This window comes from Peromyscus leucopus, chromosome 5 (assembly GCF_004664715.2).
Source record: "Peromyscus leucopus breed LL Stock chromosome 5, UCI_PerLeu_2.1, whole genome shotgun sequence".
Classification (NCBI taxonomy): domain Eukaryota; kingdom Metazoa; phylum Chordata; class Mammalia; order Rodentia; family Cricetidae; genus Peromyscus; species Peromyscus leucopus.
The window spans coordinates 86269457-86296380 of NC_051067.1; the positions used below are offsets into that span (position 1 = coordinate 86269457).

The 26924-nt window shown below is 51.2% G+C and overlaps 1 protein-coding gene across 1 annotated transcript; it reads left to right on the plus strand.

The window, feature by feature from the left end:
* Positions 1 to 5064: 5064 nt before the first annotated feature.
* On the plus strand, positions 5065 to 24796 carry Adgrg5 (adhesion G protein-coupled receptor G5). Its single transcript, XM_037206103.1, has 13 exons — positions 5065 to 5149; positions 6952 to 7052; positions 14575 to 14662; positions 14732 to 14807; positions 15157 to 15313; positions 15827 to 15946; positions 16303 to 16419; positions 17636 to 17788; positions 18380 to 18501; positions 18720 to 18988; positions 19787 to 19904; positions 22905 to 23182; positions 23430 to 24796. Exons 3-13 carry the CDS (start codon positions 14599 to 14601, stop codon positions 23528 to 23530), a joined length of 1575 nt encoding a protein of 524 aa, XP_037061998.1. The 5' UTR covers positions 5065 to 5149; positions 6952 to 7052; positions 14575 to 14598; the 3' UTR covers positions 23531 to 24796.
* Positions 24797 to 26924: the final 2128 nt, after the last annotated feature.

Genomic DNA, 26924 nt, shown 5'->3' on the forward strand with positions numbered 1-26924 from the left:
CTGGGCAGCTAGGCTGCGTTGATTATTGTCTAGAAGATAAAAAATTATGAAGATAAATAAGTCATACATTTTGATTAAAAATGTTTCAATTCTTGGGCTGGAGAGATGGCTCAGCCGTTAAAGGCTAGGCTCACAACCGAAAGTATAAGAATGTTTCAATTCTAATTATGGTCACGTGCTTAGTAGTTTGTGAAAAGTGAATCAAGTACTGAGCGTTGAAGACGTTTTTTCTTACGATGTTGAGCATCCTTCCCAGCTGATTTGCTGTAAGATTTTTTTTTTTAAAACAAAAGTATCAGTGCTAGCCAGGTGTGGTGGTGCACACCTTTAATCCCAACAATTGGGACCTTTAATCCCAGCATTTGGGAGGCAGAGGCAGGCAGATCTCTGAGTTCGAGGCCAGCCTGTACTACTTACATAGTACAAGACAGCCAGGGCTATTGTAGAGAAACCCTAGCTTACGAAAACAAACAAGGGCTCCCTCGGCAACAAGGACCACTTTGAACCATTTTTCCTCCTAAGAGCAGCATGTGTGCACCGTGTGCCCTCAGAGGTCAGAAGAGGGGGGTCAGATCCCCTGACACTGGATTTAGGATAGTTGTGAGCCACCATGTGGGTGCTGTGAACCACACTGGGGGGGGGGGCGCAGGCTCTCTGAAATAGCATCAAGTGCTCTTAACCTCCGAGCCTTCTCTCCAGCCTCCACTCTGAGTCTTCTGAGAGCTCAGCACTTCTTTTCGAAGTCCATCACTTCCCTCGTAGATGTCCTTCTCTGTGGTCAATGCTCCTTTTCTGCCTTGCCTCCACCAGCTTCGTGAAATCCCACAGATTCTGCAAGTTCTGTAGTTTCACTTGTCGTTTGCTGTGTGGGTAGTGCATGGTGGATGCTTGACAGCTTCTGTGATTTGCAGGAGACGTGTTTGGGTGGGGATGCTTGTGCTTTGCTTAGCATCTACGGAATACCAGCCTGCAGATGCTCTAGTAGCTCCCCCCCCCCCCCGCACCCCCCCCCCCTTCTGCTTCCTGTACAGGTACATCTTGTGGGATTCACACATTGAGAACTCAGGACCAAGACGTCTTCCTCTTAGAGCTGGGGAAATGAAAGTTCAGATTGGTTTTTGGCTCAGATGGGATCTCACAGCAGTCAGCTGTCCCAGTGAGACAGAATGTCCCAGCAGTGACAGTCACGAACCAGGAGCTCTTTCCTAGTGTTTGGAGGTGGTAGAGGGTGGGAAGGTGATGGGAGTCAGGCTGATGGTGTACCTAGCCTCTGGCTGTACTTCATCACAACCGAGACCTCTCTCTTCAGAGAGAAAGTGGTGAATGCTGCCCTGGTGTGTGTGTGTGTGTGTGTGTGTGTGTGTGTGTGTGTGTGTGTGTGTGTATGTTTTGCATAGCGTGTGTGAGGGGAGCCACTCACTCACGAAACCTAGTACATGCTGGCCATAGGCTAGACAACTCCCATCAGTTACCTAGCTGCACAGTGGTCCTGTGAACTGGGTGTCATTACCAACATATCATGGTGAACCCAGGGAATATCGGAAAACCACTGGTTGGCTTAAATTCACTCTGGGAAGTCTCAGCGCCCATATCGCTCAGTTTTATCGCTGTTATGTCTCCAGGCACCTCTGGTGAAATACTAACCTGGTTTTAGCTTCCCTCACCACTGGACAGGGCATGGGTTCTGTCTTCAGACTCAAGACATTGTAGCCTGTGCTAGTATGTCCCTTCTACACCCTGCTGTTACCTTTGCCATCAAAACATTGACATTTTTTGAGTCATTTTACTTTTTAGAATGTAAGTATATTTTAAGGGAAATACTTCATATTACTAGAGTAAATAGGAGATCCGTGTATAAGTTACTATAAATAGAAGAAAATCATGAAAATGAATAGCATTCAAATAAAATAATGCTCTTAAAATTTAGCTAGAAAGCTGTGTGTGGCATATGCCTTTGATCCCAATACCCAGGAGGCAGAAGCAGGCACATCTCTGAGTTTGAGACCAGTCCAGTCTACATAGTGAGTTTCAGACCAGCCAAGGGTTACATAGTAAGACCCTATCTCAACAAAACAAAATAAATAAAATTTAGCTAGAAACATTCTCTTTGTCAAAAAAGATTGTTTGTACACCCACGTGCACTGGGGGTATTAACAACAGTCAGGAGGTAGCAGAAGCCCCCCTGCCCATCAGCAGGTGAATGCATAGAAAAAATGTGGTGCCTATATACAGTGGAATATTATTAAACATTTAAAGTGGACACTTTTCTCTTTTCCTCTTGAGACAGGGTTATATAGCCCAGGCTGGCTTAGGACCTTTGATCCTACTGCCTTATTCTCCTTACCAGGTCTCATGTAGTCCTGGTTGGCCTCATACTTGATACATAACTAATGATGACTTTGAACCCCTGCTCCTTCTGCCTTGGCCTCGCAGTTGCTGGGATTACAGGCACATGACATCGAATTCATCTGGAAGGACATTCTGACCTATGGATAACATGACTGAATCTTGATGGTGTGCATTGTGGGATTAGCCAGTCAGAAGGACACACACTGTGCGATTCTGGTCATATGATCCTTACAGTTGGCGCATTAATAGAGACACATTAGGAGAGTGGTTGCCAGGCCTTTGGGTCTGGTGAATGGGGTGCTGTGTTTGGGAAAATCAAAAAGGCTGGGAGACAGACGATGGTGATGGTTGTGCAACAGTGTGTGTACTTCATGTTGCAGAACTCAGTACCTATAAATGCATAACATAACAAATTTTGTGACACATACATATGCTACCACAGTTAAAAATTTAAGATACATTTTTTTTTTGAGACAAGTGCTCACTATGTGGCTGAGGCTGGCCTTGAACTGAAAGGCCTCCTAGGCAGCCCTCCTGAATGCTGGGGTTCCAGGAATGTGCCCACCACCATGCTCAGCTCAGGTATCTTGCCTTTTCTGTTTAAGAAAAGAGTGAAGAATGGAGAGGCGGGGAGACATAAGTCTGGGGTAGAAAATCTAAAACCTGCCCGGCACAGAGGTCGTCCCAGCTGCTCCAGAAGGATGGCTGGAGCCCAGCACTCCTGGGCTATGGTGTGCTATGCTGGTTGGAGGTCCCCACCAAGCGCTGCATCAATATGGCTACTGCCAGGTTGCTTTAGGAAGGGGAACTGGCTCAGACCGGCCACGCAGCAGGACCGAACTTCTGTGCTCATCAGAAAGAAGCTAAAGACGTTTTGTCCCTACTTGGAGGCTGCAGATCGCCATCAAGAGCGGGCGAGATTTGGAGCGTAAATGACTCACTCATGGTATTCCTCACCTGTTCTAATGTTCAGTCAGCTCTCAGTCCTTCCCCGATCCTCCAGGTGGGGAGACCCTTGTCAAGGGGTGGCAGTGACCTCATCCCCACCTGAGGAAGGCACCGATTTGTCTCTTCGTGCTGTAGACTCCATAACGTGTTTGGGGAGCAGGAGTGAGGTTGGGGGACTACGTAAGTCCACGTGCGTCACAGCTGGCGCAGAGCAGACATGGGCATGAATGTGGCTGGCATGTACAGAGCTGGGCCGGAGTAGGAACTGGCTGGCGGGTAGATCATGAAGGCAATAGGGAGCCATTTCTGGCGCCTGAACACGAGAGTGTCTGCAGGTGAGTTCTAAGGTGTTATACGCAGGGGTAACTAGCATCCCAAGCTGGGGAAAGAACAGGGAGGTAGGACACAGAGGGGCTGTGGGGGCCTGGGGGCCAGAACTCTACCCAGGCCTTCAGTGCCGCTGCTCACTGGGGAGCAGGAAGGAGTTGGCAGTTCAGTCCTGGAGGCAGCCAGGAGACCCCTGATGTGAAAGGCCAGGAGGTGGATGCCTGGTTGTAATGGCCACAGAAAACTAAATAAAGCATGGGGGCGGGGGAGCTAGGGGTGTGGTTCAGTGTGCAGACATTTGCCATGCGTGCACAAGGCCCTGGGGTTGAGGCCAAGTACCACAGAAGACAATAACAAGGAAAAAAACAACAACATCCAAAAAGGGCAAATGCTTATCTAAGTCACCCAGTGGGAGTGTGGCCAAGGAGTTGAGACACAGTTGTGGCTCTGATAGCATCTGGGGTGGTGCCCCCTTTCCCTCTGAGCCCCTGGCACACACTGTGAGCTGGGCTGAGCTGACACTTGAAGGGGGGCCGAGGGAAGGGACACTGTGCTGGGACCTCCCTGCTTTCTCCCTTGGGCTGCGTCTCTATTTCCATCCCCCCCCTCTGGCCCCCAGGAGTAGAAGGGCATGTTGTTGGGTCATGGTTGAACCCAGGGAGTTTGGATAGGCTGGGCAAGGGACAACATCTGTGCTCCCCATCCCTGAATCACTTTCTCATTCTCTCTGGGGCTTGGTAGAGAGCTAGGCTGGTGTCATAGGGTGGGCTTGTGGAGTCTGCCTGGCTAAAGGGCAGGCTGGTCAGCTTTGCCTCCTCTGCTGCTCTGGCCATACCTTCTGAGCTCTGTCCCGGGCCATCTGGAGCTGGATCTTTAGCCTTGCTAGGCTATCATCTGAGCCTCTGTGACCCTTGTTGGTCTTACTGGGGATATGTCCCCACCCAAAGAGATTTCTACCAGCACCTCCATCTTACAGAGGGACACTGAAGCTCAGTCAGTTTAAAGACATTACTCCAACTCTCCTAGCCCATGGGGTACCTGGAACTTGAACCAGGCAACATTTCCCAGCCTCCCTTGGGTCTCTGGATCAATCCTATGAACTGTCAAGTCAGTCAAAGGCCATTTCCCCCTTTCTGTAAGTGGGGAAACTGAGGCTCGGGGAGGAGCCATAGTTTGCCGAAGGGTACAGAGCTGCCAGCATCTTGAACCATCCACGGTACCATGTTGTCCTTCCCGGCACCTCTTTGGAGGTATAGCCATCCCCAGGAAGTCAGGAGGGGCCCCAGAGTAAGATCAAGGAGACCTTGGTTTGGCCAATAGCTCAGAGGAAGCAGGCTGCTACCACGAAAGAAGAAGTGAGGCAGGGGCATAGGGTGAAGCGAGACCAGAGACACCAGGGGACGAGGGGGATGAGGTGAACGGAGACACCACAATTTTCAGCTCCTCCCAACTTCCTTTTCTCCTTGCAGACGCTGGAGGCCTGAGCACAGACAGCAGTGAGGCCGTGGCTGGAGCAGCTTCACAGGTTAGTCGCCCTGACCCCTCCACCCTCCCACCCACTGGTCCACATCCACAGATCCCGTAGGCCCCTTTCCAGGTGTACAGGCCTCATGATGTCCCAGGAGTACTGAGCTAGGGACCCATTTCCTCCCGATTGCAAAGAACCCCTGCTTTCAGAAGTGGCCACTGAAGTCAAGGCATGGTTATATTTTAGGGCCTAGCTTTCTTGGACCCTGGCTTCTCATATATAAAATGAGATGAGTCCTGTAACCTGAGTCTTGAGTGACAGAGGGTGGACAGTCAGATGCATGGGGTTTATCCCAGAGCCTGTGCCCGGCAAATGGGAGCTGGTAAAGCTCCCGAGCAGCTTGGACACAGTATCTCAGAGAGAGAGAGGGCCTCTAGACAAGGTGGGTCAAACTCCCTGGTGTTTTGCTGTGGACTTCCTTGCTCACCAGAGACACAGGCTCGTGGTGGCATCTCTCTGGGCTGTAGTTTGCTTGACTCATTGGCCCATTCCTCACCCAGGCCGGAGGCAGCTGGAGGAAGCCAGAGTCAGGGTCCCCGCCTGTGGTCAGCAGGAGGAGCTGTTTGAGGGAGCATGTATGGATAGGAGCATTGTGGTGGGATGCCCTGGTGCTGCTGGGGTACACGATCTGTTCTGGGGAGAAAGCAAGGGCTCCCAAGCCTCATGCACAGATGCATTCCTGCTCAAGGCCTTTGGTTAGAGGACTAGACCTAAGGCAGGGCCTGATTCCCACAAGTAAGGATTCTGGAAGGGGCTGTTTGAGTTCTTCTTGTGAAATAGGTCTCTTTGGCCTCATTTTACACACTAGAAAATTAGAGGATCAGTGAGACCAAGTTCTTAACCCAGGGTCACACAGCCTGGGCACTGGATAGTGGGGCTGCTTATTAAACCCACAGCTTTCTAAGCTCTTTTCTTTGTTCACACACACACACACACACACACACACACACACACACACACATATATATATATATATATATATATATATTTTTTTTTTTTTTGGTTTTTCGAGACAGGGTTTCTCTTGTGTAGCTTTGTGCCTTTCCTGGAACTCACTTGGTAGCCCAGGCTGGCCTCGAACTCACAGAGATCCGCCTGGCTCTGCCTCCCGAGTGCTGGGATTAAAGGCGTGCGCCACCACCGCCCGGCTCTCTGTTCACATATATCTTAATCTCCCTGTTGACCTAGAATAGAGTGTACTTGTCTACCTCCAGTGACGGCTCTCGGGCCACCTCTGGAAAGCTGCTGCCGGTGCTGGCTTAGAATTTGGAGCCCAGGTTTGGGTCCTAGCTTGGCTACAGGGACCCCCAAGCTGTTGCTGAACCCCAAGCAGACCCTTTGCTTCTGTGGCATCATGTTGTCTTGCAGTCTCATAGAACCATCTGGAAAGTCAGGAAAGGGATTCCTGTTTCCCAGGGGGCTCCAAGCAATGAGTTACAGGGTTAGAAACCTGATGGCTGAGGGGGCAGGGTGGTGGTGGTGCATGGATCCTGCTTGTCAGAGACAGGAAGGGTACCTGAGTTTACAGACAGCCGTAAAGGTAGCGGTTTGCCCCTGAGAATGAGGTTGAAACCGCAGCTTCTGTCTGTTCTGAGGGGGAGGGACTTCTGCTCCGGCCTTGATTTTTATAGTCACATGTGGAGTCAGGCTGCTCCTCTCTCTGTTCGCTTGGGGGGAGTAGCATGGCCAAGGCCTGAGACTCAAGCCTTTAGACCCAGACTCTTGAGGTCAAATTCTTCTGCCCACAGGTTTCAGTTTCCCCATTAATAGTTTCACAGTTGAGGTCTCTGCATTACCAGGTCCTGGCTGTCTTACTGGAAACAGTTCATGTTGTCCCTTCCAAAGCCTCCTCAGTCTGCCCAAAGCTTGCCCCACATCCCTTCCCCGAGATCTCAAGAAGGTAAGCGAATCACGCAATCTAGCATCCCAGCTCGATTCCTCTCTTAAGACTGGCTTCTATATTAATACATAGTATTAAAAACTGGGGGCTAGAACTGTAGCTCAGTTTGTAGAGTGCTTTGCCTAGCATCCATAAAGCCCTAGGTTTGATCCCCAGCACCACAGAAGAGACCAGGTGTCATGGTGCATGCCTGTGATCTCAGAACTTGGGAAGTGGATGTGAGAGGATACTAAGACTGAGGCCAGACTCAGTTACACAGTGAGCTTGAGGCTAGCCCAGGTTACACAGTATGACTCTGCCTCAAAACCCGAAAGATTAAAAATGATGCTTCCACATCACAAATAAAGGATCATGTGGTGTTAAAAAAAATATATGTCAAACTAGAAACTATTTATGCTCATGTAATAGACAGGGGCTGATTTTCCTATTACGGAAACTTCCTAGAAAGTGGAAGGTACATTGTGCCCCGATGTGCAAATGGCGAACCTGCACACGCTGGAAGGAACGCACATACAGTGATAACTGTGTTTCGTTTCTAGCAGCACTGAGGATGGAACCCAGGGCCTGGCCATGCTCAGCAAGCGCTCTACCACTGACAAACACCCTAGCCTGGCTGCTTGTTTGTCAGAGCAATAGACCCAGCAGAGGGCGTCAGAATCCCTGTCCCGTTAAATGCTATTGACAGAGGCCTGTGAGACCTTAAGATAACATTAGCACAGGCAGTTGAAGAGGTGGCATCCCTGGGTACAGCCACAGCAGACTCTCCCAGATGTGTTTTCAAGAGAAAAGGCTGAAGGCGGAACAGGACAGCCCAGGCTCCACTTTGTATATCACATGGCAGGAGTCTCATTCGTCTGTGTTTGTATAAACAAACATTGGAAGCTAGCTTGAGCAGACTCCAAGGCAGGCAGTATTCCTGCAGGCCACTGGCCCGGGACTGAGCAGCTGGGCTTGCAGAATGGAAGACAGCCTTGCATTTTATAGCTTTTCGTATTTATTTCTTTACTTACTGTTTGTATTTGAAAGATGTAAATGTCTAAGCTGTCCAAAAAAGTAAATAGAAACCAAGACCTGTGCAAGTGTAACATACAGGCAAACCTTAGGAACCCAGACAAGGCTCCCACGCAGATACACACCGTCCCACTTTCACACATGGAAGGAATGCGACTCGTTTTTGCAAGGGTGGGATTACATTGTTTTACAACCTTAAAATTTTTTATTTTATTGTATGTGTATGGATGTTTTGCCTGCATCTATGTCTATGTACCACTTGTGAGCCTGATGTCAAGGGAGGTCAGAAGAGGGTGCTGGGTCCTTTGGGACCAGAGCTCCAGGTGGTTGTGAGCTGCCCTGTATCCTCTGGAACAGCAGCCAGTGCTCTTAACTGCTTGAGCTGCCTCTCCTGGCCCTAGTTTGTACAAGCCTAAACCATGTCTTTCCCCCTTTGTGTTGAAGATCACCAGGGCTTTGCCTGCTCTAGGAAAGTGTTCCGCCACTGAGTCACACCCCAGCCCTGTATGACTCTCAGAATCTCTTTCACTCAAAATGCTATGTTCTGCTCATTTTTAACTTCAAAAAGTAAAATTTTAATCTAGCGTATTCTCTCATCACTGGTAATCACTAAACCCCAATGCTTGCTAAGCAATTACCACTGAGCTACGTCCCTGGCTTTCCTTTTTTAACTGCTAATTTTGGAAAAAGTTTCAAATTCACAGGTACTTGCAAAAAAAAAAAAAAAAATCATACAGAAAAGTTCTGTGTGTTCTTCACCAGTTTTTCTCCTGTAGTGATATCTTACACACATGTAGTGTGCTCTCTAGCCCAAGCCGTTGACTTTGGTGCGATTCACAGAGATCACCAGCTCAAAGTGTGCTCGTTTACACCCCAGTACAGTGTGGGTGAGGATCGAGTTCTGTGCAGTTCATCAAATGTAAACTCCTGGAGCAGCCAACACAGTCACAGCACAGACTGCTCCGTCACCTCGTTGGTCCTCGGGCTCCCCCTTCCTAGCGCACAGAGTCCTCCCTTGCCTGGGGCAACCGCTGACCTCATCCGTGTCTCTGTAATTACCACTTCAAGCATGTTCTGCTGGTCACATCACACGGTCTTAACATTTTGATAGATTTTTGTTGTTGTTGTTGTTTACTCAGTAGAATTCCTTTGAAATCCATCTAAGTATATAGTTTTGTTGTTGTTGTTGGCTTTTATTGAGACAGGGCTTACTAGGTAGACCAGGCTGTCCCAAAACTCACAGAGATTCACCTACTTCTGCCTCCAAGTGCTGGGATTAGTGGCACATGCTACCGTACCTGACAAGTATATAGTTTGTTTGTTTTTTTTATTTTATTTATTTATTTATTTTATTTATTTATTTTTTCGAGACAGGGTTTCTCTGTGTAGCTTTGTGCCTTTCCTGGAACTCACTTGGTAGCCCAGGCTGGCCTTGAACTCACAGAGATCCGCCTGGCTCTGCCTCCCGAGTGCTGGGATTAAAGGCATGCGCCACCACCGCCCGGCTTTTTTTTTTTTTTTTTTTTTTTTAATATATATTTCTCTGAATTGCTGAGTTAGACCTCACAGTGTGGCTGTGTTACAGTTAGACCTCACAGCGTGGCTGTGTTACACTTAGACCTCAAGGCATGGCCGTGTTACAGTTAGACCTCACGGCGTGGCTGTGTTACAGTTAGACCTCATGGCGTGGCTGTGTTACACTTAGACCTCACGGCGTGGCTGTGTTACAGTTATATGACGCGTGTACAAGTAGGATGCACATGTGCCATTGAAATAACGTTGATGTCAAAGGACAACTTCATGGATTTGGTTCTCTCCAACCTTTACATGGGTTGCAGGCACTGAAGTCAGGTCACCAGGTTTTTGTGGCAAGTGCCCTTACCCACTGAAACTGTCTTGCCAGTCCCCCAATTTTGGGATGTTATAAATGAAGCTGATGTGAACGCTTGTGTTCAGATTGCTTTGTGAACATGTTCTTATTTCTCAGACGAACACTCAAGAGCTACTGCAAGCTCTCGTGGTAGATGTGTGTTTAGTTAGGCTGCATGGATGAGGTGAGCACTCTACCACTGGCCCTCACCACAAGTGCTGGCTTGTCACGCAGGCAGGCGTGCACGCGCGCGCGCACACACACACACACACACACACACACACACACACACACACAACTGCCTAGCTGTTAGCTGTTTCCCAGGAGCCACTGAACCCTGTGTTATTCAGCTATCCCTCTATTAGTAGACATTTTTAAGTCCCTTCCTTTTTAAAAAGCATTTATTTATTTGTAATTTTAATTTTATTGGTGTGAGTGTTTTGCCCACATGTATATGTATGTACCCCATATGTGAGCTCATTGCCTGCAGAGGCTAGCAGAGAGGGCATCAGATCCCCCGGAACTAGAGTGACACATGGTTGTGAGCTGCCATGTAGGTGCTGGGAACGGAACTCAAGTCCTTTGACAAGTGCTTTTAACTGCTGAGCCATCTCTCTAGACCTTCAACTTCCTTCTAGAAATTATTTTTTTAAATTTTTTTTTTAGATTTATTTATTACGTATACAGTATTCTGTCTGCATGTATCCCTGCAGGCCAGAAGAGGGCACCAGATCTCATTACAGATGGTTGTGAGCCACCATGTGGTTGCTGGGAATTGAACTCAGGACCTCAGGAAGAGCAGCTAGTGCTCTTAACCACTGAGCCATCTCTCCAGCCCCGAAATTATTATTATTAAAAAAAACAAACAAAACAAAAAAACAGTTCCCTGCATAGCTTGGAACTCCCTAAGTAGACTAGGCTGGCCTAGAACTCACGAAGATCTGCTTGATCTCTGCCTCCATAGTGCTGAGACATACTGCTGCACTAGGCTTTAAACTTTTAAAACACATTTATTTATTGTGTAAGTGTGTGTGTGTGTGTGTGTGTGTGTGTGTGTGTGTGTGTGTATAGTTCATAGTGCATGTGTGGAGGTCAGAGGACAACTTGTAAGAGATAGTTCTCTCCTTCCACCATGTGGGTCCTGAGTATTTAACTCAGGTTGTCAGGCATAGTGGCAAGTGCCTTTACCCACTGAACCATCTTGCTGGAACAGTTTATTTTTATAAAAGATTTTCACCGCTGGGCAGCGGTGGCGCACGCCTTTAATTCCAGCACTCGGGAGGCAGAGCCAGGAGAATCTCTGTGAGTTCGAGGCCATCCTGGTCTACACAGAGAGATCCAAGACAGGAACCAAAAACTACACAGAGAAACCCTGTCTTGAAAAACCAAAAAATAAAAAAAAAGAAAGAAAAAAGATCTTCACTATTGTCTCTGTGTGTGCGAGTTTGCACATGCGTGCACACAGAGGCCAGAAGAGAGTGTGGGGCATTCTACATCCTCTTTAATTGTTCCTCTTAGGCAGGGTCACTTGAACCTGGTGCGTATGCCTTGGTTAGGCTGGAAACCAGCAAACCCCAGAGATCTCCCTGCCTCTGTTTACTTGGCACTGGGGCTACAGGTGCTCGTGGGGAACATGGGTTTGTTAGAGGGGAGCTGGGACCGGATGCCAGCCTCGTGACTACAGGGCAAGCACGTTTGACTGTGCCAGGGGAGCTGGGACCGGATGCCAGCCTCGTGACTACGGGGCAAGCACGCTTGACTGTGCAGCCGTCTGTCCATCCCCAAGCTAGCTCTTTCCTTTCTTTCTAATTATCATGTTGCACACGAGTGTGCAGGCACATGTGTGAGTGTGGACACCTGTGTGGCTTTATTTTTTTTTTTTTAACATTTATTCATTTATTTATTTACTTATTTTTTTTGTGTGTGTGTATGTGTGTGTGTGTGTGTGTAGTCATGCTTCTGCACAGCATGCATGTGGAGATCAGGGAGGCCTTTGGGAGTGGGTTCTCTCTTTCTAGCATGTGTTCTGCTCAAGGAATTCAGGCAGTCAGGCCTGTGCGGAATGCTGCTTAGTTGTTTTTTGTTTTTGTTTTTTTGTTTTGTTTTGTTGTCAACTTGCCATAAACTAGAATCATTTTAGGAAGAGGAGGCATCCGTTGAGGAATTGTCTGCATCAGCTTGCCCTGTGGGGTATTGTCTTGCTTAACGATGAGGTGGGAGGGCCCAACTCATTGTGGGTGGTGTCTCGATGGACAGGTGGTCCTGGGTTTTCTAAGAACGCCGCCGCCGGCTGAGGAGTCAGGAGGAGTGAGCCAGTAAGCATGTTCCTTCACGGCTTCTGCTTCAGTTCCTGCCCTGACTTCCCTCCGTGATGGAATGTAAGCTGTAAGCTGAAATGCCCCCCAACCAGATGGTTTTGGTCATGATGTTTATCACGCAGCAAGCTCTCTTACTGTCTCAGCCATCTCCCTGGCCCTATTTGTAGAAATTCTTTCCTTAATAGTTTTAATTAATTCCTGAAGTAATTTACTGAGAAGTCAGTCCCTCTGATCAGGTTAGGCACATTCTAAACAGATGATGGCAGAAACAGACTGTGTGTACTGCGTTCAGCGGTGTGAAGGATTGTTTTTCTTCCCGAATTTTCACCCTTTGGGGCTCAAGGTTGCGTTCTACTGAATGAAGTTATAGCACAGATCCACAATTTGGGAACATTAAGGTCTGATGCTGTGATGTCAAAGCAGGAAACAGCACATGTGGCCAACAGTCATGGGTGTCTTCATCCCACTTGCTTGGCAAAAGGACCAAGTTCATTCAGACACAGCGTACATGGAATCTTTGCCATATTATTTTATTCTTCTATCAAGATTCTTATATCAAAGAGATTCTTGGCCTAAATGAATTATGCTGCCATATCACTGAAAAAAAGTGTTGTAAGGCCAGGCATGGTAACCATGCCTTTAATCCCAGCATTGCTGAGGCAGAGGCAGGGGGCTGTCTGTAAATTTGAGGCCAGCCTGGTCTATACCATGAGTTCCACGATAGCCAGAGCTACATAGTGAGACCTTGTCTCAAAAAAACAAAACAAAACAAAAGACTCAAATTTATTAATTTATTTTTTCATTTATTCACCTATCTGTCTCTCTATCTCTCCATCCATCCATCCATCCACCTAATCTATTTACCTACCTATCTATTCTCCCTCCCGTCCATAGTCAATGAGGCAGTAGCTCTCAATCAAACCGAGAGCTCACCAATATGGTTCACCTAGCCAGCTTTCTCTGGATCCCCTGTCTGCCTTCTGAGTCTGGAATGACAGATGGTCACTTTGCTCACCCAGTATTTACAAGGGTTCTAAGGATGCAAACTCTGGTCTCTTGTTGATGTGGCAAGGGCTCACCCATCGGGCTGTCTCCCTGACTAAATCGTGTGTTTAGCCTCATCTTCCACCCCCTCTTCAGAGGCCCCTGATGCCTCCCATTCTCAAGTGCTTGCAAGGCCATGAGCCTTGAACTAGCTGGTGTCTCCTTGCTCCCCATATCTCTCCCACGTCCCCCTCCTTTCCCCATCGCAATAATAGATAAAATTGTGAAATTTATTTCCCAGGCAGTCATTTGCTCGATGTCACTAGAGAAATCTCAGCTGTCCTCCTCCTCCCCATTTTTCTGTCTTGTGGCTTTTTTTAATTAAAAAATTATCTTTTTTGTTTGTTTGTTTGTGTTTCCAGACAAGGGTTTCTCTGCATAGCCCTGGCTGTCCTGGAACTCTCTATAGACCAGACTGGCCTCGAACTCAGAGATCTGCCTGCCTCTGTTTCCGAGTACTGGGATTAAAGGCGTGTGTCACTATGCCTTTTGCTTTGTGCTTATCTGATCCGTCCAGCCTCCTTTTGGAAGGGTTTTTGGGGGCAGACATAATCTTACTGTATTTAAGTAGAAGTTCATTCATTCATCTATTTTCCTCTTTTTCTGAGGTGCTGGGGATTGAACCAGGGCCTTGGACTTGCTAGGCAAGGTCTGTCAGCATAGAGATAAACTTGGGAAAGGATGTGAGAAGATCCCTTTTGTACAGTTAGTGACAGGATGGGTCAGAATTATGCCTTGCTTGCTCTTAGTGGACCCCACCCGGAACCCATTGAGGTGGGAACCCTCAGGGAGACGCTCCGGTTGAGCAGCTAATGGCAGCTATACTCAGTGGTCAGACTTTCTGGGGTCAAGGACACTTGGCTTCAGCCATCTTCAAGCCAAGACAGACTCTGGCCTCCGCCCGAGTTTCCTTATGAAGGAGTTGGGGAAGTAGAGGAGAAGCTGACCGTCCTGGGTTAGGGGTGGAGCTGGCTTGGTAGAGCGCTTGCCTAGCATGCATGGGGCCCTGGGTTTGAGCCTCAGTACTGGTGGGTGTTGTGATGAGCTTTGCAATCTCAGCACCTTGTGGGGAAGGAGCAGGAGGATCAGGTCTCCCTCAGCTACTTAGCAAGTTTGAGGCCAGCCTGGGCTACAGAAGATCCTATCTCAACAACAACGAAGGAGAAGAACGAGGAGGAGGAGGAGGAGGAAGAGGAGGAGGAGGAGGAGGAGAGGAAGCTGGGGGGTTACACAAATATCTAGAAGGTAGAGGTACTGACCATGGTATCCCCTCTCCAAGGCCAAGAGGACACCAGCCGAGGACATGGATGCACACAGGTCCCTTCTCTTCTGCCTGTGCCTTCTGGCTGCTCAAAGTATCCCAGCAGGTAGGTGATGGCTTCCTGGGGGAGGGGTGCTGAGAAGCTGGCTCAAGGCCTGAGTCCCACTGTCCGCAGAAACACTGTCAGAGCTACTGGACCTGATGAAGCGCCTTGAGCGGCCCTTTGGCCGGACCTTGTCTTCCAGAGTGAGGTGAGTCAGGTGCACCCTCAGCCATACACACATTCAGCTTGTGGTGACTGAATGCCCGCGGTGTGAGTACCCACTGTGTGCCTGGTACCAGGGTCTGGAGTTTCAAGAGAGGCTTGCCATAGCCCTCCCAGAGTTTATTGTCTAGTAAGGACCCTTGATGAAGAGTTGAGTCAAATGGGTCCATGCATTTCCTAGGCAGGGGCTCTAAGACGTGGGCTGGGGACATGGGTTACACAGGGCGGCTTGGAGGGTTGGGGAGTAGAGATGTAACGGTGGGAGGGCTGGGTGGGATGGGAGGCCCCACCCCCAGGCTGTCTCCAGTTCTTCCCCCACTGCTGCCCATTCCCAGGCATATCCATCGCCTGGAGGAGATGCTGCTCAACGCCAGCTTCCGCGGGCACAACTTGACGCTGCAGACAAACTCCATCCAGTCTCTGGTCTTCAAGCTGGGTTGTGACTTTCCTGGCCTCTTCCTGTCCAGTGCCACCCTGACAAATGCCTCCCAGGTCAGAGGCAGATAGGGAAGTCCTGCAGGGGCTTATGGTCAAGATCTTCCCCCACTGCCTGGTACCCTAGTCCCCTGTCCACGCTCTGCCCTGACCAGCTGGGAGTTGCCTCTTCTGCTTTCCTCTGCAGAGAGCAGACAGAGGAGGTACTCCATGATTCCTCGTGGTCAGGGCCTTCATCCTGATTTTGCTTGGAGGCAGGTGGAGGGCAGGTCCCTGGGGCTGGTGGCAGCCAGGACCACCTGTGTCCTTTTAAGACTCTGGTGTTAATAGGGCAGGATACTTGGCCAGTGCGAGCACGTGCGTGCGCGTGTATGTGTGTGCGTGCGTGCTGGGGTGGTTCTGTCCTCAGGGAACGAAGATAGGTGGGGAGGTCTGGGAGGAGGTGCCGTCAGAAAGTGGGGGGCTGAGGTGGGGCCTGGTACTGTTTAATGGGGAGGGAGCCCAAAGGTGTTGGGACTGGATCCGTGATCTCTGATCAGTAGGCTTCAGCCCATCTGCTGCCATCCCCAGGCCTGGGCCCCACATGCCATGCAGTTCCCTGCTGAGCTGACCAAGAAGGCCTGTGTGACGTCCAGGCCTGCCGAGCTCCGGCTCGTCTGCATCTACTTCTACACCGCAGACCTCTTCCAGGTCAGCAGAGGGTGGTTAAGGAGGCTTCTGTGTCACGGGTCGGGCCGGGAGTGGGGACCAGCTCACTGCAACTGTAGCTGGTCACTGCCTCTCTGGGACCCACTTTCCCTACCTGCTTTAGGGAGAGACAAAAGCAACTTAGGGAAGAATTTGTTGGCCCATAGTTTGAGGATGTAGTCCATCATGGTGGGCAGGAGGGCACAGGCCTATCTAACCTGATCTAGATAATCCTTCACTGGCCTGCCCAGAAGTTTGACTCCAGGCGACAGGGAGGAGGGGCTGGGATGAGGATTCTGATCTCATACGGGCTCTCTCTGGCTCCCCTCTACTTACCCTCTTTTCTCCTGCCCTTCCAGGATGATAGTAACTCATCCCTGCTCAATAACTATGTCCTGGGGGCCCAGCTGGACCACAGGCCTGTGAACAACCTTCAGAAGCCGGTCAACATCAGCTTCTGGCACAACCAAAGTCTGGTACTGTTGGGCCCCAGCCGCTGAAGCTTTCCCGTCAACCCTGCTTTGGCCAAACTGAAAATCGTGGCACCATATGGGAAACAACTTTAACTCTGTTCTTCGAAAATTTCTGTGAAGAAAGAATTTTGTCATGATTTTTTTTTTTCAGTTGCTAGTGCTAGAGAGCCAGCTTAAGCTCTAAAGGGGATTTATGTGTTCCTATCAATGGAATGTTCAGGGGCGTTCCACCTTCAGGTATGGCTGGATCCAGGCACAGACATAATACTGTCAAGTTCCGTCTTCTCTAGTCTTCTCAGCAATGCTTTCCTTGGCTTTCATTCCTATGGGAAGATGGATGCTGAAGACACTGGGTTTGCGTCTAAGGTTCCTCCCCACCAGTGCAAAGCAGGGCTCCAAAAGGGCTGACTGACTCACGTGTCTGTGACTGAGGCAGGCTGTGTCCAGGAGGATGAGATGTGTGGATTTGCTAGGCTGGGCCACATGGGGTGGGGTGGGGCTGGTGCTGATGCTGGAAGAGAGACGAGTAGCCGGGAGACATGAGTCCTGATGCCGTTCTGGGTCCCCGGCCTGCCTGCCTCCCTGTGAAGAAGTCCAGAGTCTGTGTTCTGGCTCTGTCCGCCTCAGTCTGTCAGGAAGGCTTCATTCTCATCTTCTCGGTGACCCTTCCTCCTGCCTTCGGAGCCTTGCCAGCGCCCTTCCCTCTGGAATGAGTGTCCCGTTCCACTTCCATTCAGTCCATGTCCCCTAAGGCCTCCTTCTGTCTGTCGCTCCTCTTCTGCTTTCCATCGTGTGTCTGCGTCACACCCCTTGCCTCCGTCATAGGGCTTGGCTGCAAATGAGTCTCTCATGATGTCTGGGTCTGTGAGGAGGTAGCAAACAGTGGCTTATAGAAGACCTACCACAGGAAGGGCCACCACTGCCACCCCCACCCTGAAGGCTGAGTGGCCTTTTGTGCTTCTGCTAACCTTGTGACTTGGATATGTAGGGTCCATTTTGCAGATGAATACGCCGAGGCTCAGAGAAGCTTGCCCACTTGTCCAGGACACTGAGAACTTGTGGTGGAAGTGGGGCTGGCCTCTGGGATTGTCAAAGCCCAGCCAGCACCCACAGAATGTTGACAGTGGTGCAGCTGAATCTCCCTTGGGCCCCGGGCTCCCAGCCCCTAACATGGGATGTTGTCCCGCACCCCTGGACTGACTCGCACGTCTCGTTGCAGGAAGGGTACACAGTAACCTGTGTTTTCTGGAAGGAGGGAGCCGCCAAGCGCAGCTGGGGGGCCTGGAGCCCCGAGGGCTGCTCTACAGAGCGGCCCTCCTCCTCTCAGGTTCTCTGCCGCTGCACCCACCTCACCTACTTCGCCGTTCTCATGGTATGTGGGCATGCGCCTTGAGTGACGGGGATGGGAGCTTCGGGAGCCCCTGAGAGGTGGCACAGGAGCAAGGCTGAAGACAGCGTAAAGGGCGGTGAGCCCGACCCTCCCATGATTAAGTCATACAAGTCAAGTTAGGGACCTGCTTTCCTTCACAAGTCTGTTAGGCTTCAGGCATGGCTTGATCCAGGGGCGAAATCACACTAAGACAGGATTCCATCTCTACCCCTCCACTATGCTAGCTCCATCCTGGCTTGGCCCTCAGCTGGGATGCCCTGGGGGATAACAGCACCGCTGCCAGCACCTTCAGACCAGTGGAATTCAAGAGCCTCCCTCACCCAGTCTCAGCCCAGACTTGTTGTACCTATCCATGCAGTGGGAGAAGGGTGCCCCGCCTATGTGCACGGAGTGCTTTCAGGGGGATGGGGGTTACAAGAGCCACAGTGCAGGCTGTGGCTTCATTCAAGGCAGGACTGGGCTGGGCTGTGGGGAAGGAAACTTGGAACTGAGGCCTGGGAGGCTTTTCTGGCGGCGCCCAGAGAGAGCTGGGCGTTTCTATGCTTCGGATCCTCATCTCCTTTTCCTCTGTAGCAGCTCTCTGCAGACCCGGTGCCCGCTGAGCTAAGGGTGCCCCTTGAGTACATCTCCCTGGTGGGTTGCAGCGTCTCCATTGTGGCCTCCCTGCTCACCATACTCCTGCATGCCCACACCAGGTAACTCCTGCCTTGCCCGGCCCCCCACCCTACTGCCGCTTCGTGTCTTCCTTCAGCTTTCCGGAGCAGGTGGGTTGCTCAGAGGGAAGGGTCACAGAGCGTACGCCATCCTAACAGTGTGGCGGCTCTTGCGTCTCTCCCCGTTAGCTTCAGTTCCCCCATCACTGTGCATCTGTGGGCCAGGCCGTGGCACTGTCTGAGTGATGTCCCACCCGCAGGAAGCAAAGTGACTCCACCTCACGCATCCACGTGAACCTGCACGGCTCTGTTCTGCTCCTGAATGTCACCTTCCTTCTGAGCTCCCAGATGGCCCCGCCCACAGTGCCCAGGTCAGTCTGCCTGGTGCTGGCTGCCACCCTACACTACGCACTGCTCAGCTGCCTCACCTGGATGGCCATCGAAGGCTTCAACCTCTACCTTCTCCTGGGGCGCGTCTACAATGTCTACATCCACCGATACTTGCTCAAGCTCTGCGCGCTGGGCTGGGGTAAGGGACACCTGTCTCACTTGCCTCTGGAGCTGCCCGAGTCCAGGGTGCTGACCCCAGGTCCTCCTGCCTGTCCCAGTGACCACAACTGCATGAGCATGAGCTACCATCCCGTCAACACTCACCACCCCTTTCAATCTGACTAAGTTCTCTCCAGCATCTCTAACTCCATCTCCGTCCATGGCATCAGCTCCACCATCCCCTCCACCCCCAACACCACCATTGCTCCTGCATACCGTCACCTCCCTATCTGCCTTACCAACACTATCATCACTGCTATTGGGACCCTCATCACCTCCACTCTCAGCACCCCCAGTCCCCTGCTCCCACTATCACCACCCCCAGGTCCCTGCCTCTACCACCCACACCTGCCTTTACTCCCATCTCCAGCACCCCACCCCCTTTATCCCCATCCCCTTCCTCACCTTCACTGCACCCCACCACCATCCCCTCACTCCTCCCCCTTTGCCACAGCAGCGCCACCATGGACGCCTGCAACCACCTCAGTCCATCTTGTTATTATCTCTATTTCCTCTCAAGTTCCCCGGCCGCCCCCACCTCCTGTTCGCTCCCTGCTGCCTCCCAGGGGGCCACCACCGCTGCTGCCACCCAGCTCTGGAGTTTCACGGACTACATCTTGGAGATGAGCCTCCTCCAAGACCACCGAGCTGGCTCTGAAGCCGGCGCCCGTGTGGGGCCGAAGCCCAGGACAGTGTGCATCCTCCCCTCCTCGGCCAGCAGTCCCAAGGACCAGAGCCAGCTCATCTGGGGGCTTCCTGTCTTTGTCTCGCCCCTCAGGGTTTCCCGCCCTCCTGGTGCTGCTTCTTCTGGTGGTCAAGAGCTCAGTGTACGGGCCCCGCGAGATCTCTTTCTTTACTAGCCAGGAAAACGGCACAGCCTTCCAGAATGTGTCCATGTGAGTGCCTAGTGAGATTAAGGGGCCATGCGGGCCTGGGCTTTCTAGGGTGAAGTGATGGCTGAGGGGCAGAGAGGGAGCCATGGTTTTGGGGGGCGGGCATCCCAGTGGGTTCTTCTCACCCTTTCCGTGTCCCTGAGGTCTCTGCAGGAGGGGATGCCTGCTCTGTGCTGATGGACTAGGAAGCCATAGAGTGGACACCGATACTTGCTGAGCCTCCAGGACCAGTTACAGTGGTTCTCAACCCTCCTAATGCTTCGACTCTTTTAAACAGTTCCGCATGTTGTGGTGACCTCCAACCATAGAATTATTTTCGTTGCTGCTTTATAACTGTAATTTTGCTGCTGTTATGAATTGTAATGTAGATATCAGATATGTCACCGCTGTGGGGGTTCAGACCCACTGAGTTAGGAGGTCCTGGCAACACTTGGCCATATATCACATGGCCACATGGTTGGTTCTGTGGTTTTACCCAGTGCAGGCACCAGAGCTGCCAAGCTCAGCTGGCACCTGACTGCTGTCTTCAGGCCACCCTGCTTAGCTGGCAGGCTCAGCTTAGCTCTTCCTTGCACAGAACACAGGACACTGCCAGCACCCCAGCTCCCATGCGGCCGGTGTGGGACCTGGGGGATGGATGGATACATGGATAATGCTAAGGGGGATGAACTCAGCTTCCACAGGGCCTGGGGGCGGGGGGAGGCAGCAGAGAGGAAGACAAACTCTGCTGTGTGTGGCTTTCTACATTTGAGGACATCAAGATTATTGTTATGATAAAACACTTCCAACAGGTGGGTACGCTACAGTAGTGGAGGAGACCCCTGTGGAGGGTGAGTGAGACCACTCGTGGGTAAAGGCCCAAACTTACAACCTGAATTCTATCCCCAGAACTTATGGTAGAGGGAGAAAACGAACTCCCCAAAGCTGCCCTTTGACCCCCACATCTGTGTGTGTCATGGCATGCATGCTTACACTCCTACACACCATGCACATATAACAACAATAAATAAAATGATGAATAAGACCCTCATGAAGCCGTCTGGAGAGCCAGCAGTCCAGCCACCACGGCAGCTCAGGATGGCTCAGGGTTCATGGGAACAGGCATGATGGTGGATGAGCATGTTCAACGCTCACAGTGAGGGCTCAGCCCCACTGCCAGCCCTGTGTCACAATAGGGCAACTGAGGCACAGGCAGCTCCAGAACTCTTCCATGAGAGCCAAAGCTATCAACTAAAAGCTGGGACTTGGCCTGCCAGCAGCTCCAGAGTAGTCCCCCATCATTGTCCAGGTCCCCCAGACATTGTCCAGGTTCCCCAGACATTGTCCAGCTCCAACGCCCGGCTGTCACCGGGAGTTTGGGGAAGAGTGGGAAGTGACATGGATGTTGCTGAGGGGTGAGCCCCTTTAGAGATATACCTCATTATATCACGTGCAGTGGGGACAGAAGAGCTTAATTGTCATGTCCCCAAGACAGGAACACAGCAGTGGACAAATGGGGATCTGCACTACGAACCAGTGTCCCTGCATTTCTTACCTTTTTCTGTCCTTCAGGAGATTGTTATCCTGCTTTGGTGACTTTTGTCTTCCATTAAAAACTCATAGAACTCTAACATCTATGTATCCATGTATCCATCCATCCATCCATCTACCTATCTATCTGTCTACCTACCTATCTATCTACCTACCTGCCTATCTACTTACCTACCTATCTTCTATCCATGTATATATGTGTGTGTATGTATGTATCTATCTATGTATCTATCGTCTATCTATCTATCCATGTATGTATGTATGTATGTATCTATCTATCTATCTATCTATCTATCTATCTATCTATCTATCATCTATCTATCTATCCATGTATGTATGTATGTATGTATGTATGTATCTATCTATCTATCTATCTATCATCTACTTACCTATCTACCCACCTTTCATCTATCTGCATCCCTAAACTAAAATGACATTTTAAAAAGCACTTTTCAAACATAGTCTGGTCACGTAACAGGGATGCTGGAGTAGCAAGCAGTGGTAGAGCCTTCATGCTAGAACATTCTGTAGCAGCAAAAGCAAAGGAAAACGCATAATGCTGGTTACCAATGCGCATAGCTCTTGCAAATGATGTTCAAAGACACCATGACTCCAGTGTCAGGGCCCCAGGAGCGGGTATCTAGATACATGATTGTGACAGGAACTCAGACTCAGGGCCCAGACCAAGGGGCTTCAGTTTCCTCCCTTGCCCCAGCCAGCCTGAGCTCCTGAGCAGAAACCTTAACTGTGGGATGGAGATGGTTAGGTGCCTGCCCCTGGTCTGTAATGAGGAGCGCCTGGGATAACCCATGTTGACCTTAGGGCATGCTCTGACCTAAGCAAAGATTAGCACCTGTCTTGAAGGTGTCCTAGACAGGAAAAGCCCAAGGCCTCTTGGAGGGCCTAGGCCCAAGTCAGGGCCCAGCAGGCACCCCCAGGTTCAGTGCCTTCTGTGGGATTTCCCTGCGGCTCGCTCATCTTCTTCACAGCTCTTTCATACTGGATCATCTACCCACCAAACCATGGGGCTGTGCGTCACAAACTGCTCAGTTCTCGGTGGGGACATGTCTAGGGAGGTGTGTCCCATTGCACCAAGGTGATGACAAGATAATGATAGTGGGAAGAACGGAAGAGGAAGCTTCCAGAGTGAGAGCCCGGGCCAGTGACCTACTAGGACATTGGTCAGGTTGGCATGGAGGAGCTGAGGCAGCAGAGTGAGGAGGGGAGGAGGCTTGAGGCGCCGTGGCTGAAAGGAGGCCCTTCAGTGAGTGGGTGGAGGTGCCGGATGATCCTGTTGTGGTGGCTGATGGGAAGCTGGGCGAGGGGCTTGGGCATATGAACTATCAGGCAAGTTACAATCACTGGGCCAGCGAGACCAGGCATGGATAAGAGTCGGTCCCAAGGCCCCCAAGGCACCTGACCTCGTGCAGGTCTTGGGGTCATGCTAATCGTGGCCCTCTCTCCTCTCCTCAGGTGCTGGGTGAGCAGTCCCACGGTACACAGGGTCCTGGTCATGGGCTATGGTGGCCTAACATTTCTGTTCAACCTGGTGGTGCTGGCCTGTGCTCTGCGCATCTTGTGTAGGCTCCGGGCTCGGGAGAAGGCTCTGAGCCCCCGGGCCTGTCGGGACACTGTCATGGTGCTGGGCCTCACTGTGCTACTGGGCACCACCTGGGCCCTGGCCTTCTTCTCCATCAGTGTCTTCTTGCTGCCTCAGCTCTTCCTCTTCACCATCTTCAACTCGCTCTATGGTAGGCTGCAGGAGCTTGCAGGGCGGTGGGCGCTGGGAGGGGCTAGTCATTGGGGGGCTCTAGGTCAAGGGGTGGATGATGACTGAGCCCACAGCTCCATTTAAGCTGGTCTGGGGACACATCTGCCCAGAGGAGAGGCTTGCCTCGGAACTGCATGAAGGTGCCCTCTGGGTTTGTCCCTCTGTCCCCCAGCGACAGGAAGTTGTTGGGTTCTGGTGACGTTCTCACTGACCAGCCTGTCTTGCAGGTTTCTTCCTCTTCCTGTGGTTCTGCTCACAGAGGCATTACTCAGATGCCAAAGCCAAGGCAGAGAAGGAGGCAGTCAGCTCCTCGCAGATGACACACTAATCCAGCTCCCAGCCTGCAGCCTCAGCCTCGCCTACTCCCAGCAGCCCACAGCCCTGGCTTATCCAGGGAAGGCGGTGGGCTGGTTGCGGAACACCACAGTCCGCTGTACTCTCCAGGGATCCTTTTCACCTCTCAGAATTACCTAGGGCAGAAGACAGCGTGCGGATCCTTGTCCTGGTCCTTCATACCTGAGTGCAGTTCCATTGGCCAGCTATGGACAGAGCACGGGCCTGCGAGCCAGGAGGCTACGCCAGGCTGGATCACACCTGCTCAGCACTTACAGATACTCACACTGTCGTGGCCTATGCCTGGGGCCACTCTTCCTTCTGTCAGTCCCAACTGATGACGACTTCAACTTTCTATCTTTCCAAAGGCCAAGAAATCCAGCCCTTGCCCTCCTTAGCCCCCACAGGTGGTGTAGACCAGCAGCCAAAGCCAGGCCTCTGTCTCTTCCCGGAAACAGAGCCAGCTGGGTTTGAGGGCTCCTAAATCATTGTGTAGGACCGGATTTTCCTGGTGGACATGACGGTGTGTGTTCAAAATCTACAAACTCTGCCCACAATGGGAGAGAATCTGCACAGCTTTAGACCTGCCTGTCAGACCAGGTGGGAGACAGACAGTGCTTTCCCCACGATGGACAGTAGGGGGCACTGTTGGCTTGTGCGCCAAGGCATTAGCTCCAAAATTGCCCCTGGAAATGCAGCTGTTACCTGTCTGAGGGCCCATCGACCAGGAAGAGAGTCTGGGACCTCCAACGCCTTTGGCCTTCATACATCCACCGTCTTTCGCTGTGCATTTGAACAAGGTCACATTTGGGGGTTTGTGCTCAAGCATTCCTGCCACCAGAGCAGCTGGGTGGGGTAGATTCTCCATCAGACACACCATGTCCTTGAACCACAGAAAGGGAATCAGAGCTGGATGACATCCTCCTGGCGTGGGGGTGGGGAGTCCTCTGCCTTTCTGGGCATTTCTGGGTAATCATGACTCCATCCTCCCAGGGGGTCTTCTGCCTTTCTGGGTGTTTCTGGGTAATCGTGTACTTAGCTCCTCACTGGCTGATGAATGTGTTACAGGCCCTGGACCAGGCTACCTCCACTCAGATGTCCGGTCTGTTGCTGTGGGCAAGTCGTCCAACCTCTTTGTGCCTTAGTTTCTCCATCTACATACAGCAGGGACAACAGTAGTAACTCTTTGGAAGAGTCAGTAAAAGAGAAAATCCACTTAAGTCTTACTACATGAGGCCTCAATAAATGTTTACTGCTATTATGAGATGTATATTACCATTATTATTATTATTATTATTATTATTATTATTATTATTATTATTGTGTGTGTGTTATATGTGCACATGTGTGTACTGGTGCAGCATCCTTGCACATGTGTACCGGAGCCAGAGCAGGACGTTGAGTGTTCTGTTCTATGAGTCTTTGCCTTACTCCCCTGAGACAGGGTTTCTCACTGACCACGGAGCTGGGCTGATGGCCCGCAACCCCGGCGATCACTCCTGACACACAAACACACCAGCACTGGCGTGGCAGGCTCATGTGACACACTTGGCTTTTTACACAGGTGCTGGGATGTGAACTCAGGTCCTGTGCCTGCGCACAAATGCTTTTATGTACTAAACCATCTCTTCAATGCCCGTTATGGTTGTCAACAGTTTCAACGGAGGCAGGCTGGGGAGGTCCCAGGCTGGTGCTGTATGACCGCATAGCTCCTCCTTAGGCATATCCTTCCATTCCTACTTATTCTGTGGCCTTCTCTCTGACTTTTCTTGGAGGAGGACCTTGCTCAGCCCTTCTGGCCCCGACTGTGCCAGGGATGTTCCAGGAAACCACAGGCTAGCCATGTCTCCACTCCCAGTATCTGAGTCCGCCATTGGTCCATTGATCACATCTTCCATGAAGCCTCCCCAGCTGCACCTCAGGGAAGACCTCTTTCCCACTCTGGGTTCAGGCAATATCCTCCACCAGGTCCCCACGGTCAGGCCAGCATGAAGATCCTTGGGCTGGGTCTCCATGCTAACAAAGGTGCTGAGGGATCTTTGGACAACTAGGTGGGGGTTGGGGGTGAAGCAGGGCCTCTCAGAACCAGGAAACCAGAGTCACCCAAAGAAGGATGTGGCCACAATGACAGCCCTAAGCCTGTGGCTCCGAGCCTCACTGAGGCCCAGGCTCTGGGGCAGCATTTCATGCAAATACCCCAGTGCAGATGGGGAGTTGGGTTGGACAGAGGAGGTACGGGCTGTCAGGTCGACTCCAACTGCCCTTCAGTCTCCCCAACAGACTCAGCCTAGGTGGAGGACCAGCCTCTGGACTTCCAGACCGGCAGGAAGGCAGAAGGGTCTGGGATGGAGTTTGGGGGTGCTGCTCAGAGAAAGGGCCCTGAAGGGACACTCGGTGAAGAGCTGACAGTGTGGGGGGTCAGGAAGGCCCTGGGCAGTGTTATTTCATCAGGTGCGTGAGAGTGGGCGCATGATGGCTCTTGAAAAGAGAATTCCAGACAGTGCAAAGGAATTTCGCTTTGGAAGACATGCTTATACTAAAAAGTTACTCGTTTATCTGAAATTCAAATTCGGCCTCATGTCCCATATAGCTATTTTTATTTTTGCTAAATCCAACCCTAATTAAAAAGTATTGGCTTAGGAGCCTAGGGTTTGGGCTCTTCATCTTTCAGCTCACCATAACCAGTACCAACTGAGCAGCCCCCTGCCCGTCAGCTGAGCCCACTCACACAGCTTGCTCAGCGTGTTCTTCCACCAGCAGAAACCCCCAGCTGGCCCCCCTGCATCATCAGCCCGCTCGGAACCAGCCCCCCTCTGGACAGAACCTCTTCACAGGCCCTTTTCCCTCCCCGGAAGCCAGAGGAAACCTCCTGCCCTGCAGCCTCGGCATGTTCTCTCCACAGCTGAAGTCATCCCACACTCTCCTCCCCCTCACCAAACTACCAGTGGATCTTGGGAGCACAGGGAGGTCTGACCTGTGACCCCTCTCCAGCCCGGTTTCCCTTCCTCAATCTTGCCATGCCAAACAACTTTTGTTTCCTCAGGTAGCGGCCTTCTCATCTTTGGGCTGGTCTTTTTTTCTGGGACATTCTCCCCGATGGCTTTCGTTTGTGGAATGAAGGCTACACATCCTTAGCATCTCAGCCCGGTCCATCCCCAGCCCCCTCCAGCCCGGGTAGAGAAGTCCCTGACCTCCAGTCTGGATGGAGGTTTCGCTCCACGCCCTTCCCCCACAGCAGAAGTTATTTCTCCGTCTTGTAACTGACTGTCCCTGTCTGGCTCAGCTGCCAGACGGAGAGCATTTGGAGACAGGTGCTGTGTCTCATTTGCTCATTCATCCATCATATAATGGTTTAGCACTTATATTTTAGGCACTGCACTAGTTGCTAA

Excerpts from the sequence above, each read along its gene's own strand:
- Adgrg5 (XM_037206103.1), top strand. The coding sequence starts at position 14,599 with ATGGATGCACACAGGTCCCTTCTCTTCTGCCTGTGCCTTCTGGCTGCT. Across the intron at positions 14,808-15,156 it reads ACCTTGTCTTCCAGAGTGAG|GCATATCCATCGCCTGGAGG; the intron begins GTGAGTCAGGTG and ends GCCCATTCCCAG. Across the intron at positions 19,905-22,904 it reads GCCTTCCAGAATGTGTCCAT|GTGCTGGGTGAGCAGTCCCA; the intron begins GTGAGTGCCTAG and ends TCCTCTCCTCAG.